This window comes from Gallinula chloropus (assembly GCF_964237585.1).
Source record: "Gallinula chloropus genome assembly, chromosome: 33".
Taxonomy (NCBI): domain Eukaryota; kingdom Metazoa; phylum Chordata; class Aves; order Gruiformes; family Rallidae; genus Gallinula; species Gallinula chloropus.
In genome coordinates this window covers 656,763-670,855 of record NC_140118.1, presented here as the reverse complement: position 1 = coordinate 670,855, position 14,093 = coordinate 656,763, and the positions used below count along the sequence as shown (strand labels likewise).

General features: G+C 71.2%; 1 protein-coding gene across 1 annotated transcript; it reads left to right on the top strand.

Annotated features, from left to right (window-relative positions):
- Positions 1-5,572: 5,572 nt before the first annotated feature.
- On the top strand, positions 5,573-13,864 carry FRMD8 (FERM domain containing 8; the record flags this gene model as incomplete). Its single annotated transcript, XM_084277612.1, has 5 exons — positions 5,573-5,723; positions 9,201-9,368; positions 11,589-11,690; positions 13,395-13,453; positions 13,832-13,864. Exons 1-5 carry the CDS (start codon positions 5,672-5,674, stop codon positions 13,862-13,864), a joined length of 414 nt encoding a protein of 137 aa, XP_084133738.1. The 5' UTR covers positions 5,573-5,671.
- Between the last annotated feature and the right edge of the window lie 229 nt (positions 13,865-14,093).

The window sequence follows — 14,093 nt, the reverse complement described above, 5'->3', positions numbered from 1 at the left end:
CGCCCCACAGCTCCTGCCCCACAGCTCCTGCCCCACAGCTCCAGCCCCACAGCTCCCGCCCCACAGCTCCAGCCCCACATCTCCTGCCCCACAGCTCCCGCCCCACATCTCCAGCCCCACAGCTCCCGCCCCACAGCTCCAGCCCCACACTCCAGCTATGGGTCAGGGGGATCTATGGGGCAGGATCTATGGGGCAGAATCTATGGGGCAGGATCTATGGGGCAGGGGGGGTCTATGGGGCAGGATGTGTGGTGCAGGATGTGTGGGGCAGGGAAGGATCTATAGGGCAGGGGGATCTATAGGGCAGAGGGGGATCTATGGGGCAGGGGGATCTATGGGGCATGATGTGTGGGGCAGGATATGTGGGGCAGGGGAAGCTATGGGGCAGAATCTATGGGGCAGGATCTATGGGGCAGGATGTGTTTGGAGGGATCTATGGGGCAGGGGGATCTATGGGGCAGGGGGATCTATGGGGCCTGATCTATGGGGCAGGATATGTGGGTCAGGGGGGTCCATATTGTACAGAGGGGTCTCTATAGGGCAGGAGAATCTATGGGGCAGGGGGATGTGTGGGGCAGGGGAAGCTATGGGGCAGAATCTATGGGGCAGGATCTATGGGGCAGGATCTATGGGGCAGGGGGGGTCTATGGGGCAGGATGTGTGGGGCAGGATGTGTGGGGCAGGATCTATGGGGCAGGATGTGTGGGGCAGGGAAGGATCTATAGGGCAGGGGGATCTATGGGGCAGGGGGATCTATGGGGCAGAGGGGGATCTATGGGGCAGGGGGGGTCTATAGGGCAGGATGTGTGGGGCAGGATCTGTGGGGCAGGATCTATGGGGCAGGGGATTCTCTATTGTACAGGGGGGTCTCTATTGTACAGAGGGGTTTCTATGGGGCAGGGGGATCTATGGGGCAGGATCTATGGTACAGGGGGGTCTCTATAATCAGGGGGATCTATGGGGCAGAATCAAAGGGGCAGGATGTGTGGGGCAGGGGGGTCTCTATGGGGCAAGATCTATGGGGCAGGATGTGTGGGGCAGGATCTATGGGGCAGGATCTGTGGGGCAGGATCTTTGGGGCAGTGGGGTCCCTCTTGTACAGGGGGGTCTCCATGGGGCAGGGAGGTCTATGGGGCAGGGGGATCTATGGGGCAGGATCTATGGGGCAGGATCTATGGGGCAGGGGGATCTATGGGGCAGGATCTATGGGGCAGGGATCTCTATGGGGCACAGATCAGCCTGACCCATAGACTGACCCATAGTTCTGGGTCCCAGCCCCACACTTATGGGTCCCAGCCCCACACTTATGGGTCCAGCCCCACACTTATGGGTCCCAGCCCCACACTTGGGGGTCCAGCTCACAAGGAGGTGGGGAGATGGTGGGGGAGGAGGTCACTGGTGTGGGGCTGGTTATGGGGCAGGTGTGGGGCAGGATGTGTGGGGCGGGATCTGTGGGGCAGGATCTATGGGGCAGGGGGATCTATGGGGCAGGGGTGTCTCTATGGGGCAGTGGGATCTATGGGGCAGTATCTATAGGGCAGGATCTATGGGGCAGGGAGGTCCCTATTGTACAGGGGGGTCTCTATGGGGCAGGGGGGTCTCTGTGGTGCATGGGGGGTCTCTATGGGGCAGGGGTTTTGCTATGGGGCAGGGAGATGTGTGGGGCAGGGGGATCTATGGGGCAGGGGGTCTCTATGGGGCAGGTGGGTCTCTGTTGTACAGGGGGGTCTCTATGGGGCAGGGGGATGTGTGGGGCAGGGAGGGATCTATGGGGCAGGGAGATCTATGGGGCAGGGGTTTCTGTATTGTACAGGGGGGTCTCTATGGGGCAGGGGGATCTATGGGGCAGGGGGTCTCTATTGTACGGGGGGGTCTCTGTTTTACAGGGGGGGGTCTCTATGGGGCAGGGGGTTCTATGGGGCAGGGGGGTTTCTATGGGCAGGGGGATGTGTGGGGCAGGGGGGTCTCTATGGGGCAGGGGGGTCTCTATGGGGCTGGAGGTTTGATATGGGGCAGGGGGTCTCTTTGGGGCAGGGAGGATCTATGGGTCAGAGGGGTCTCTATTGTACAGAGGGGTCTCTATGGGGCAGGGGGATCTATGGGGCAGGGGGGTCTTTGTGGTACAGGGGGGTCTCTATGGGGCAGGGGGTCTCTATGGGGCACGGGACTTGCTATGGGACTGGGGGTCTCTATTGTACGGGGGGGTCTCTATGGGGCAGGGGGTCTCTGTGGGGCAGGGGGGTCTCTGTGGGGCAGGGGGGTCTCTATTGTACAGGGGGGGGTCTCTGTTGTACAGGGGGGTCTCTATGGGGCAGGGGGATGTGTGGGGCCGGGAGGGATCTATGGGGCAGGGGGGTCTCTATTGTCCAGGGGGGTTTCTATGGGCAGGGGGATGTGTGGGGCAGGGGGGTCTCTATGGGGCAGGAGGTTTGATATGGGGCAGGGGGTCTCTTTGGGGCAGGGAGGATCTATGGGTCAGAGGGGTCTCTATTGTACAGAGGGGTCTCTATGGGGCAGGGGGATCTATGGGGCAGGGGGGTCTCTATGGTACAGGGGGGTCTCTATGGGGTAGGGGGGTCTCTATGGGGCAGGGGGTCTTTGTGGTACAGGGGGGGTCTCTATGGGGCAGGGGGTCTCTATGGGGTAGGGGTTTCTCTATGGGGCAGGGGGGTCTCTATGGGGCAGGGGGTCTCTGTGGGGCAGGGGGGTCTCTATGGTACAGGGGGGTCTCTATGCGGCGGGGGGGTCTCTATGGGGCAGGGGGGTCTCTGTGGGGCAGGGGGGTCTCTATGGGGCAGGGGGTCTCTGTGGGGCAGGGGGGTCTCTATGGGGCAGGGGTGTTGCTATGGGGCAGGGGGGTCTCTATGGGGCAGGGGGGTCTCTGTGGGGCAGGGGGGTCTCTGTGGGGCAGGGGGGTCTCTATGGGGCAGGGGGTCTCTGTGGGGCAGGGGGGTCTCTATGGGGCAGGGGTGTTGCTATGGGGCAGGGGGGTCTCTATGGGGCAGGGGGGTCTCTATTGTACGGGGGGGTCTCTATGGGGCAGGGGGTTGCTATGGGGCAGGGGGTCTCTATGGGGTAGGGGTTTCTCTATGGGGCAGGGGGTTCTCTACGGAGCAGGGGGGTCTCTGTGGTACAGGGGGGTCTCTAAGGGGCAGGGGGTCTCTGTGGGTTAAGGGTGTTGCTATGGGGCAGGGGGATCTATGGGGCAGGGGGATCTATGGGGCAGGGGGTCTCTTGGGGCAGGATCTATGGGGCAGGATGTGTGGGGCAGGATGTGTGGGGCGGGATATATGGGGCAGGATCTATGGGGCAGGATGTGTGGGGCAGGATGTGTGGGGCAGGATGTGTGGGGCAGGATCTATGGGGCTGGATCTATGGGGCAGGATCTCTGGGGCAGGATGTGTGGGGCAGGATCTATGGGGCAGGATCTATGGGGCAGGATCTCTGGGGCAGGATCTATGGGGCTGGATCTGTGGGTCAGGATCTATGGGGCAGGATGTGTGGGGCAGGATCTATGGGGCAGGATGTGTGGGGCAGGATGTGTGGGGCAGGATCTATGGGGCAGGATCTATGGGGCAGGATGTGTGGGGCAGGATGTGTGGGGCAGGATCTATGGGGCAGGATGTGTGGGGCAGGATGTGTGGGGCAGGATGTGTGGGGCAGGATCTATGGGGCAGGATCTATGGGGCAGGATGTGTGGGGCAGGATGTGTGGGGCAGGATCTATGGGGCAGGATCTATGGGGCAGGATGTGTGGGGCAGGATGTGTGGGGCAGGATCTATGGGGCAGGATGTGTGGGGCAGGATGTGTGGGGCAGGATCTATGGGGCAGGATCTATGGGGCAGGGGGATCTATGGGGCAGGATGTGTGGGGCAGGATCTATGGGGCAGGATCTATGGGGCAGGATGTGTGGGGCAGGATCTATGGGGCAGGGCGGATCTATGGGGCAGGATGTGTGGGGCAGGATCTATGGGGCAGGATCTATGGGGCAGGATCTGTGGGGCCGACACCCGGCCGGTTCCGCTGCCCATCAGGGGGTTTGTTGGGTTTCGGCCCCAACTCCACCCCCCCTGTGACCGGTCCCGGGGCTGCTCCCTGCGGGGGGTGGGGGGTAAATTGGGGGGGGGGGTTGGGGGGTCCCCAGCTGGACGGGTGGGGGCTGGGGAGGGGCTGGGGGGGGGCTGGGGGGGGGCTGGGGGGGGGGGTTGGTTGGGGGGCTGGGGGAGGGGCTGGGGGGGGGGGTGGGGGGTGGGGGGTAAATTGGGGTGGGGGGGTTGGGGGGTCCCACAGCTGGACGGGTGGGGGCTGGGGGGGGGCTGGGGGGGGCTGGGGAGGGGTGGGGGGGGTGACGTTCCAACCCCCCACCCAAGCCCTGACCCAACCCCCACCCATCCCCCACCCAACCCGCACCCAACCCCTGACCCATCCCCCACCCAACCCCCACCCAACCCCCACCCATCCCCCACCCATCCCCCACCCAACCCCCACCAACCCCCTGACCCAACCCCCACCCACCCCCTGACCCAACCCCCACCCAACCCCCACCCAACCCCCACCCACCCCCTGACCCATCCCCCACCCAACCCCCACCCAACCCCCTGACCCAACCCCCACCCAACACCCACCCATCCCCTACCCAACCCCCACCCAACCCCCACCCAACCCCTGACCCAACCCCTGACCCAACCCCCACCCAACCCCCACCCACCCCCTGACCCACCCCCCACCCAACCCCCACCCAACCCCCACCCAACCCCCTGACCCAACCCCCACCCAACCCCCACCCAACCCCCACCCACCCCCTGACCCATCCCCCACCCACCCCCTGACCCAACCCCCACCCAACCCCCACCCATCCCCCACCCACCCCCTGACCCAACCCCCACCCAACCCCCACCCATCCCCCACCCACCCCCTGACCCAACCCCCACCCAACCCCCACCCACCCCCTGACCCACCCCCCACCCAACCCCCACCCACCCCCCACCCAACCCCCACCCACCCCCTGACCCAACCCCCACCCAACCCCCACCCATCCCCCACCCAACCCCCACCCATTCCCCACCCATCCCCCACCCAACCCCCACCCAACCCCCACCCATCCCCCACCCAACCCCCACCCATTCCCCACCCAACCCCCACCCAACCCCCACCCAACCCCCACCCATCCCCCACCCAACCCCCACCCATTCCCCACCCATTCCCCACCCATCCCCCACCCAACCCCCACCCAACCCCCACCCAACCCCCACCCAACCCCCATCCAACCCCTGACCCAACCCCTCCCCTCCCTCCCTTCCCCTCCCCCCTCCCCTCCCCCCCTCCCTTCCCTTCCCCTCCCCTCCCCCCCTCCTCTCCCCCCTCCCCTCCCCTCCCCCCCCCCCCCCTCGGTCCTCCCAGCTCCCCCTGCCGAGTCCTCCCCTCCGCCAGGGGGCGCTTACAGCAGCGGCCGCCGCCTCACACAGTGCGGGGAGGCCCCGCCCCTGGCGGGCTGTGGGCGCGGGATGCGGTGACGTCACCGCGGCGGCTCCACCCCCCCCACTCCCCACTCCCCCTCCCTCTCCCGGGGGCTCGAGACGCTTCCGGCCGGCGCGCGGAGCGGCCGCGCGGCGCTGACCCCGCGCTGACCCCGCGCTGACCCCGCGCTGACCCCGCGCTGACCCCGCGCGCCATGGAGGGGGAGGGGGAGGGGGAGGGGGCGTCCGCGCGCCCCGGGGCTGCCGGTGAGGGGGCGGGGCCACGGCGGGGGGGGGCGGGGGAGGGGGCGGGGGGGGGTCCCGGGGAGTCACCGGGGGGAGGGGGCGGGGAGGGGTCCCGGTGGGGTCCCGGGGAGTCACCGGGGGAGGGGCGGAGAGGGCGGGTGTGGGGTCCTGGGGAGGTGCCGGGGGGGTCCCGGGGAGTCACCGGGGGGAGGGGCGGGGGGGGGTCCCGGGGAGTCACCGGGGGGAGGGGGCGGGGGGGGCGGGGAGGGGTCCTGGGGAGGTGCCGGGGGGGTCCCGGGGTCCCGGGGAGTCACCGGGGGGAGGGGCGGGGAGGGGTCCCGAGGGGGTCCTGGGGGAGGTCCCGGGGAGTCACCGGGGGGGGGTCGGGGAGGGGTCCCGGTTGAGGCCCCGGGGGGGTTCCGGGGTCCTGGGAGTCACCGGGGGGGGGTCCCGGTCAGGATACTGGTTGGGGTCCCAGTTGGGGTCCCAGGGGGGTCCCAGGGGGTCCCAGGAAGTCACCGGGGGGGGTCTGGTCCAGGTCCCGGTCGGGATCCCTGGGGGGTCCCTGGGGGGTCCCGGGGAGTCACCGAGGGGGGGTCGGGGAGGGGTCCCGGTTGGGGTCCCGGGGGGGTTCCGGTTGGGGTCCCGGGGGGGTCCCGGTTGGGGTCCCGGGGGGGTTCCGGTTGGGGTTCCAGGGTCCCGGGGAGCCACCAAGAGGGGAGGTCTGGTCGGGGTCCCGGGGGCGTCCCAGTTGGGGTCCCAGTTGGGGTCCTGGGGGGGTCCCGAGGAGTCACCAGGGGGGCGGTCCCGGTCAGGGTCACGGTCGGGGTCCCGGTTGGGGTCCCTGGGGGGTCCCGGGGTCCCTGGGAGTCACCGGGGGGGTCTGGTCCAGGTCCGGGTTGGGGTCCCAGTTGGGGTCCCAGGGGGGATACTGGTCCCCAGGGGTCATAGTGGGGGCTCCCAGTGGGGGTCCCTGCTTGTGTCCCAGGGGTCCCAGTGGGATGTGATGGGGGGGGGGTCCCAGTGCCCCAGGGGGTCCCAGTTAGTTTCCTGGGGGGGGTCCCAGTGCCCCAGGGGGTCCCAGTTAGTTTACTGGTGGGGGTCCCAGTACCCCAGGGGGTCCCAGTTAGTTTACTGGTGGGGGTCCCAGTACCCCAGGGGATCCCAGTTAGTTTCTTGGGGGGGTCCCAGTGCCCCAGGGGGTCCCAGTTAGTTTCCTGGGGGGGTCCCAGTGCCCCAGTGGGATCCCAGTTAGTTTCCTGGGGGGGGGTCCCAGTGCCCCAGGGGGTCCCAGTTAGTTTCCTGGGGGGGGTCCCAGTACCCCAGGGGGTCCCAGTTAGTTTCTTGGGGGGGTCCCAGTGCCCCAGGGGATCCCAGTTAGTTTCCTGGGGGGGGTCCCAGTGCCACAGGGGGGTCCCAGTTAGATTCCTGGGGGGGGTCCCAGTGCCCCAGGGGGGTCCCAGTGCCCCAGGGGGTCCCAGTTAGTTTCCTGGGGGGGGGTCCCAGTGCCCCAGGGGGTCCCAGTTAGTTTCCTGGGGGGTCCCAGTACCCCAGGGGGCCCCGGTTAGTTTCCTGTTGGGGGTCCCGGCGGGGGTCCCGATGCCCCAGGGGGTCCCAGTTAGTTTCCTGTTGGGGATCCCAGTGCCCCAGGGGGGGTCCCAGTGCCCCAGTGGGAACCCAGTTAGTTTCCTGGGGGGGGTCCCAGTGCCCCAGGGGGTCCCAGTTAGTTTCTTGGGGGGGTCCCAGTGCCCCAGGGGGTCCCAGTTAGTTTCCTGGGGGGGTCCCAGTGCCCCAGGGGGGGTCCCAGTGCCCCAGTGGGATCCCAGTTAGTTTCCTGGGGGGGGGTCCCAGTGCCCCAGGGGGGGTCCCAGTGCCCCAGGGGGTCCCAGTTAGTTTCCTGGGGGGGTCCCAGTACCCCAGGGGGCCCCGGTTAGTTTCCTGTTGGGGGTCCCGGCGGGGGTCCCGATGCCCCGGGGGGTCCCAGTTAGTTTCCTGGGGGGGGTCCCAGTGCCCCAGGGGGGTCCCGGTTAGTTTCCTGTTGGGGATCCCAGTGCCCCAGGGGGTCCCAGTTAGATTCCTGGGGGGGGGTCCCAGTGCCCCAGGGGGTCCCAGTTAGTTTACTGGTGGGGGTCCCAGTGCCCCAGTGGGAACCCAGTTAGTTTCCTGTTGGGGATCCCAGTGCCCCAGTGGGATCCCAGTTAGTTTCCTGGTGGGGGTCCCAGTGCCCCAGGGGGGGTCCCAGTACCCCAGGGGGTCCCAGTTAGTTTACTGGGGGGGGTCCCAGTGCCCCAGGGGGGTCCCAGTTAGTTTACTGGTGGGGGTCCCAGTACCCCAGGGGATCCCAGTTAGTTTCCTGGTGGGGGTCCCAGTACCCCAGGGGGGGTCCCAGTGCCCCAGGGGGTCCCAGTTAGTTTCCTGGGGGGGGTCCCAGTGCCCCAAGGGAGTCCCAGTGCCACAGGGGGGTCCCAGTTAGTTTACTGGTGGGGGTCCCAGTGCCCCAGTGGGATCCCAGTTAGTTTCCTGGTGGGGATCCCAGTGCCCCAGGGGGTCCCAGTTAGTTTCCTGGGGGGGTCCCAGTGCCCCAGGGGGGGTCCCAGTGCCCCAGGGGGTCCCAGTTAGTTTCCTGGGGGGGGGTCCCAGTACCCCAGGGGGTCCCAGTTAGTTTCCTGGGGGGGGTCCCAGTGCCCCAGGGGGGGTCCCAGTGCCCCAGGGGGTCCCAGTTAGTTTCCTGGGGGGGTCCCAGTGCCCCAGGGGGGGTCCCAGTGCCCCAGGGGGTCCCAGTTAGTTTCCTGGGGGGTCCCAGTGCCCCAGGGGGTCCCGGTTAGTTTCCTGGGGGGGTCCCAGTGCCCCAGGGGGTCCCAGTTAGTTTCCTGGGGGGGGGTCCCAGTGCCCCAGGGGGTCCCAGTTAGTTTACTGGGGGGGGGTCCCAGTGCCCCAGGGGGTCCCAGTTAGTTTCCTGGGGGAGTCCCAGTGCCCCAGGGGGTCCCAGTGCCCCAGGGGGTCCCAGTTAGTTTCCTGGGGGGGGTCCCAGTGCCCCAGGGGGGGTCCCAGTGCCCCAGGGGGTCCCAGTTAGTTTCCTGGGGGGTCCCAGTGCCCCAGGGGGTCCCGGTTAGTTTCCTGGTGGGGGTCCCAGTGCCCCAGGGGGGTCCCAGTGCCCCAGTGGGATCCCAGTTAGTTTACTGGGGGGGGTCCCAGTGCCCCAGGGGGTCCCAGTTAGATTCCTGGGGGGGGGTCCCAGTGCCCCAGGGGGTCCCGGTTAGTTTCCTGGGGGGGGGTCCCAGTGCCCCAGTGGGATCCCAGTTAGATTCCTGGGGGGGGTCCCAGTGCCCCAAGGGAGTCCCAGTGCCCCAGGGGGTCCCAGTTAGTTTCCTGGTGGGGGTCCCAGTGCCCCAGGGGGTCCCGATTAGTTTCCTGGGGGGGTCCCGGCGGGGGTCCCGCTGCCCCGGGGGGTGCCCTGCCCGGCAGACGCCCCTCGGGACCCCCCGTGTCCCCCCCCAGCCCCCTCGGCCCTGACGTTCCTGCCGGACGGGGCGGCGGTGCCGCTGCCGCTGGAGCCGCCGCCGGGTCCCACGGCCGGGGAGCTGCTGCGCCGCCTGCAGGGGGCGCTGCGCCTCCCGCCGCGCGCCGCCGAGGCGCTGGCGCTCTGGCTCAGCTCGCCGCTGCTGGGTGAGGGGCGGGGCCTGGGAGGGAGGGGGCCAATGGGGTGGGACTGGGGGCGGGGCCACGGGGGGGGCGGGGCATGGCAGGGGGCGGGGCCAATGGGGTGGGGCTGGGGGGGCGGGGCCACAGGGGGGCGGGGGCCAATAGGGTGGGACGGGGGGAGGGGGCGGGGCCACGGGGGGCGGGGCCACGGGGGGGCAATGGGGTGGGACTTGGGGAGGGGGCGGGGCCACGGGGGGAGGGGGCGGAGCCTGGAAGGGGCGGGGGCCAATGGGGTGGGACTTGGGGAGGGGGCGGGGCTCAGGAGGGGGAGGGGCCTGGCAGGGGGAGGGGACCAATGGGGTGGGACTGGGGGAGGGGGCGGGGCCAGGCAGGGGGTGGGGACCAATGGGGTGGGACTTGGGGTGTGGGCGGGGCCACGGGGGGCGGGGCCACGGGGGGAGGGGCGGGGCCGGGGGGGCGGAGCCTGGAAGGGGCGGGGGGCAATGGGGTGGGACTTGGGTTGGGGGCGGGGCCACGGGGGGTGCGGGGTGTGGGCGGGGCCTGGCAGGGGGCGGGGGCCAATGGGGTGGGACTGGGGGAGGGGGCGGGGCCTTGGAGGGGGCGGGGCCTGGGAGGGGGTGGGGACCAATGGTGTGGGACTTGGGTTGGGGGCGGGGCCACGGGGGGTGCGGGGTGTGGGCGGGGCCTGGCAGGGGGCGGGGGCCAATGGGGTGGGACTGGGGGGGCGGGGCCACGGGGGGGCGAGGACCAATGGGGCGGGACTTGGGGAGGGGGCGGGGCCCAGGAGGGGGTGGGGACCAATGGGGTGGGACTTGGGGGGCTGGGCCAAGGGGGGGCGGGGGGCGGGGCCACGGTGGGGCGGGGCCGCGGGGGGTGGGACCAATGAGGGTGGGACTTGGGGTGTGGGCGGGGCCACGGGGGAGGAGGTCGGGACATGGCAGGGGGCGGGGACCAATGGGGTGGGACTTGGGGTGGGGGCGGAGTCAGATAAGGGGCTGGGCCGGGTGAATGGGCGGGAGATGGGGGGGGGGCTGTATGGGGGCGGGGGCTGTATTGGGGCTGGGGGCGGGGTCTGTATGGGGGCGGGGTTGGGGGTAGGGATGGGGGGTGGGGGTTGTATTGGGGGCTGGGGGCGGGGTCTGTATTGGGGTTGGGGGCTGTATAGGGTCGGGGTCTATATGTGGGCTGGGGGCGGGGCCAAAGGGGGGCGGGCTCTGTATTGGGGTGGGGTCTCTATTGGGGTGGGGGCTGTATTGGGGCTGGGGGCTGGGGCTGTATTGGGGCTGGGGGCTGTATTGGGGCTGGGGATGGGGTCTGTATTGGGGTTGGAGGCGGGGTCTGTATGGGGGTGGGGTTGGGGGTAGGGATGGGGGCGGGGTCTGTATTGGGGCGGGGTCTGTATGGGGTGGGGTCTGTATTGGGGCTGGGGGTGGGGTCTCTATGGGGTTGGGATCTGTATTGGGGTGGGGGCTGTATTGGGGCTGGGGGCGGGGGCTGTATGGGGGCTGGGGGCTGTATGGGGGTGGGATCTATATGGGGTTGGGGTCTGTATTGGGGCTGGGGGCTGTATTGAGGCTGGGGGTGGGATCTGCATGGGATGGGGTCTGTATAGGGTCTGGGGGCGGGGGCTGTATGGGGCTGGGGGCTGGGGCTGTATGGGGGCTGGGGGTGGGGGTCTGTATTGGGGCTGGGGGCTGTATTGGGGCTGGGGGCGGGGTCTGTATGGGGCTGGGATCTATATGGGGCTGGGGGCTGTACTGGGGCAGGAGCTGTATTGGGGCTGGGGGCGGGGTCTGGGGGCTGGGGCGGGGCCAAAGGGGGGGCGGGGTCTGTATGGGCTGGGGGCTGTATAGGGGCGGGGTCTATATGTGGGCTGGGGTCGGGACCAAAGGGGGGCGGGGTCTGTATTGGGGTGGGGTCTGTATGGGGCTGGGGGCGGGGTCTATATGGGGGCTGGGGGCGGGGCCAAAGAGGGGCGGGGTCTGTATGGGGGTGGGGTCTGTATTGAGGTGGGGTCTGTATTGGGCTGGGGGCGGGGTCTATATGGGGCTGGGGGCGGGGTCAGTGTGTGGAGCAGCCGATGGGCGGGGCTGCGCTGGGAGGGGGCGTGGCCTGTGGCTGTGGGCGTGTCCCTGGGGGCGGGGCCGGGCCGGATCCATTCCCTGGGGGATGGGGGGGGGTCCCAGCTGTGCCCGGGGGTCTCAGCCCGTTCCCCCCCCCCAGAGGTGCAGCTGAAGCCGCGGCACCGCCCCCTGCGCCTGGTCCGCCAGTGGCCGGAGCTGCTGCTGCGCTTCAGCCTGGGGTCCCACAGCGACATCGCCCAGGGTGAGACCCCTCGTGGGGAGGGGGCCCGGGGGTGGGGGGGCCCGGGGGAGGGGGTCCCGGGGGGTCCCCGGGGGAGGGTGTCCCGGGGGAGGCAGGGTCCCGGGGGAGGGGGTCCCGGGATGGGGGTCCCGGGGATGGGGGTCTCGGGGGGGGGGGGGGGGGGCGTCGCGGGGGTGGGGGTCCCGGGGGTGAGGGGGGGGTGGGGGGTCCCGGGAGGGGGGTCCGGGTGGGGGGTCCCGGGGGTGAGGGGTCTCGGGGGGAGGGTTCCGGGGGGGGTGGTCCCGGGGGTGAGGGGGGGGAGGGGGGTCCCAGGGTTGGGGGGGGGATGGGGGGTCCCGGGGGGAGGGGTGTCTGGGGTGGGGGTCCCGGGGGTGGGGTGGGTCCCGGGGGGGGGAGGGCCCAGGGGGAGGGGTGCGGGGGGTGGGGGGCCCCGGGGGGGGTGTCCCGGGGGGGAGGGGTGGGGTGGGGGTCCCGGGATGGGGGTCCCGGGGATGGGGGTCTCGGGGGGGGGGGGGGCGTCGCGGGGGGTGGGGGTCCCGGGGGTGAGGGGGGGTGGGGGGTCCCGGGAGGGGGTCCCGCGGGGGGGTCCCGGGGTGGGGGTCCCGGAGGGGTGGTTCCCGGGGGTCGGGGGGTGGGGTGGGGGTCCCGGGGGGTTCCCGGGGGAGGGTGTCCCGGGAGTAGGGGTCCTGGGGATGAGGGGTACCGGGGGGAAGGGTCCCCGGGGGGGCGGGTCTCGGGGGTGGGGGTCCCGGGGATGGGGGTCCCGGGGATGGGGGTTCTCGGGGGGGGGGGGGGGGCGTCGCGGGGGTGGGGGTCCCGGGGGTGGGGTGGGGGGGGGCGGTCCTGGGGGTGGGGGTCCGTGGGGGGGGGTCCGGGTGGGGGGTCCCGGGGGTGAGGGGTCTCTGGGGGAGGGTTCCGGGGGGGCGATCCCGGGGGTGAGGGGGGGAGGGGGGTCCCGGGGGTTGGGGGGGGGGATGGGGGGTCCCGGGGGGAGGGGTGTCTGGGGTGGGGGTCCCGGGGGTGGGGTGGGTTCCGGGGGGGGGAGGGCCCAGGGGGAGGGGTGCGGGGGGTGGGGGGCCCCGGGGGGGGTGTCCCGGGGGGGAGGGGTGGGGTGGGGGGTCCCGGGGTGGGGGTCCCGGGGGGGGCGGTCCTGGGGGTGGGGGGGTCCCGGGGGTGGGGGTCTCAGGGCGGGGGGGGGCGTCGCGGGGGTGGGGGTACCGGGGGTGAGGGGGGGGTGAGGGGTACTGGGATGGGGTCCTGGGAGTGGGGGGCCCCGGGGGGGTGGGGATCCGGGGGTGAGGGGAGAGGTGGGGGGTCCCGGGGGGTGTCCTGGGGGTGGGGGTCCTGGGGGGAGGGGTGCCGGGGGTGGGGGGTCCCAGGACAGGGGGTCCCAGGGGGAAGGGTCCCCAGGTGGGGCGGTCCCGGGGGTGGGGGTCCCGGGGTTGAGGGTCCCGAAGGGGGGTGTCCTGGGGTGGGGTGTCCCGGGTGGGGGGTCCCGGGGGGGGGGGGGGGTCGCGGGGGTGGGGGTCCCGGGGGGGGGGGGAGGTCTGGGGGGGAAGGTCCCGGCAGTGGGGGGGAGTCCCGGGGGTGGGGGTTCCCGGGTGGGGGGCATTGCGGGGGGGGGGGGGTCCCGGGGTTGGGGGTCCCGGGGGGGTGGGGGGGGATGGGGGGTGTGCCCCCCTCACGACGCCCCTCCCCCCGCAGATGAGCCCTGCCTGCAGCTGCGCAGGAACGTCTTCTTCCCCAAGGGCAAGGAGCTGGAGGTGAGGGGGGGCGGGGGACAGGGGGGACAGGGGGACACAGGGGGGCATGAGGACAAGGGGGGGCGGGGGGACAGGGGGGCACAGGGGGGAAGGGGGGGCATGAGGACAAGGGGGGCGGGGGGACAGGGGGGGACAGGGGGGACAGGGGGGGCATGAGGACAAGGGGGGGCGGGGGGACAGGGGGGGACAGGGGGGCACAGGGGGGGACAGGGGGGGCATGAGGACAAGGGGGGGCGGGGGGACAGGGGGGGCACAGGGGGCAGGGGGACACAGGGGACACCAGGTGACCCAGGTGACCTGGGGTGACCCAGGGGGCTGCAGGTGACCCAGGGTGACCCGGGTGACCTGAGGTGACCTGGGTGCCATGGGGTGACCCAGGGGCTGCGGGTGACATGGGGTGACCTGAGGTGACCTTGGTGCCATGGGGTGACCCAGGTGCCATGGGGTGACCCAGGGGGCTGCGGGTGACATGGGGTGACCTGAGGTGACCTGGGTGCCATGGGGTGACCCAGGGGGCTGCGGGTGACATGGGGTGACCTGAGGTGACCTTGGTGACATGGGTGACCCAGGTGCCATGGGGTGACCAGGGGGCTGCGGGTGACACAGGGTGCCATGGGGTGACCCATGGGGATGGGGGTGC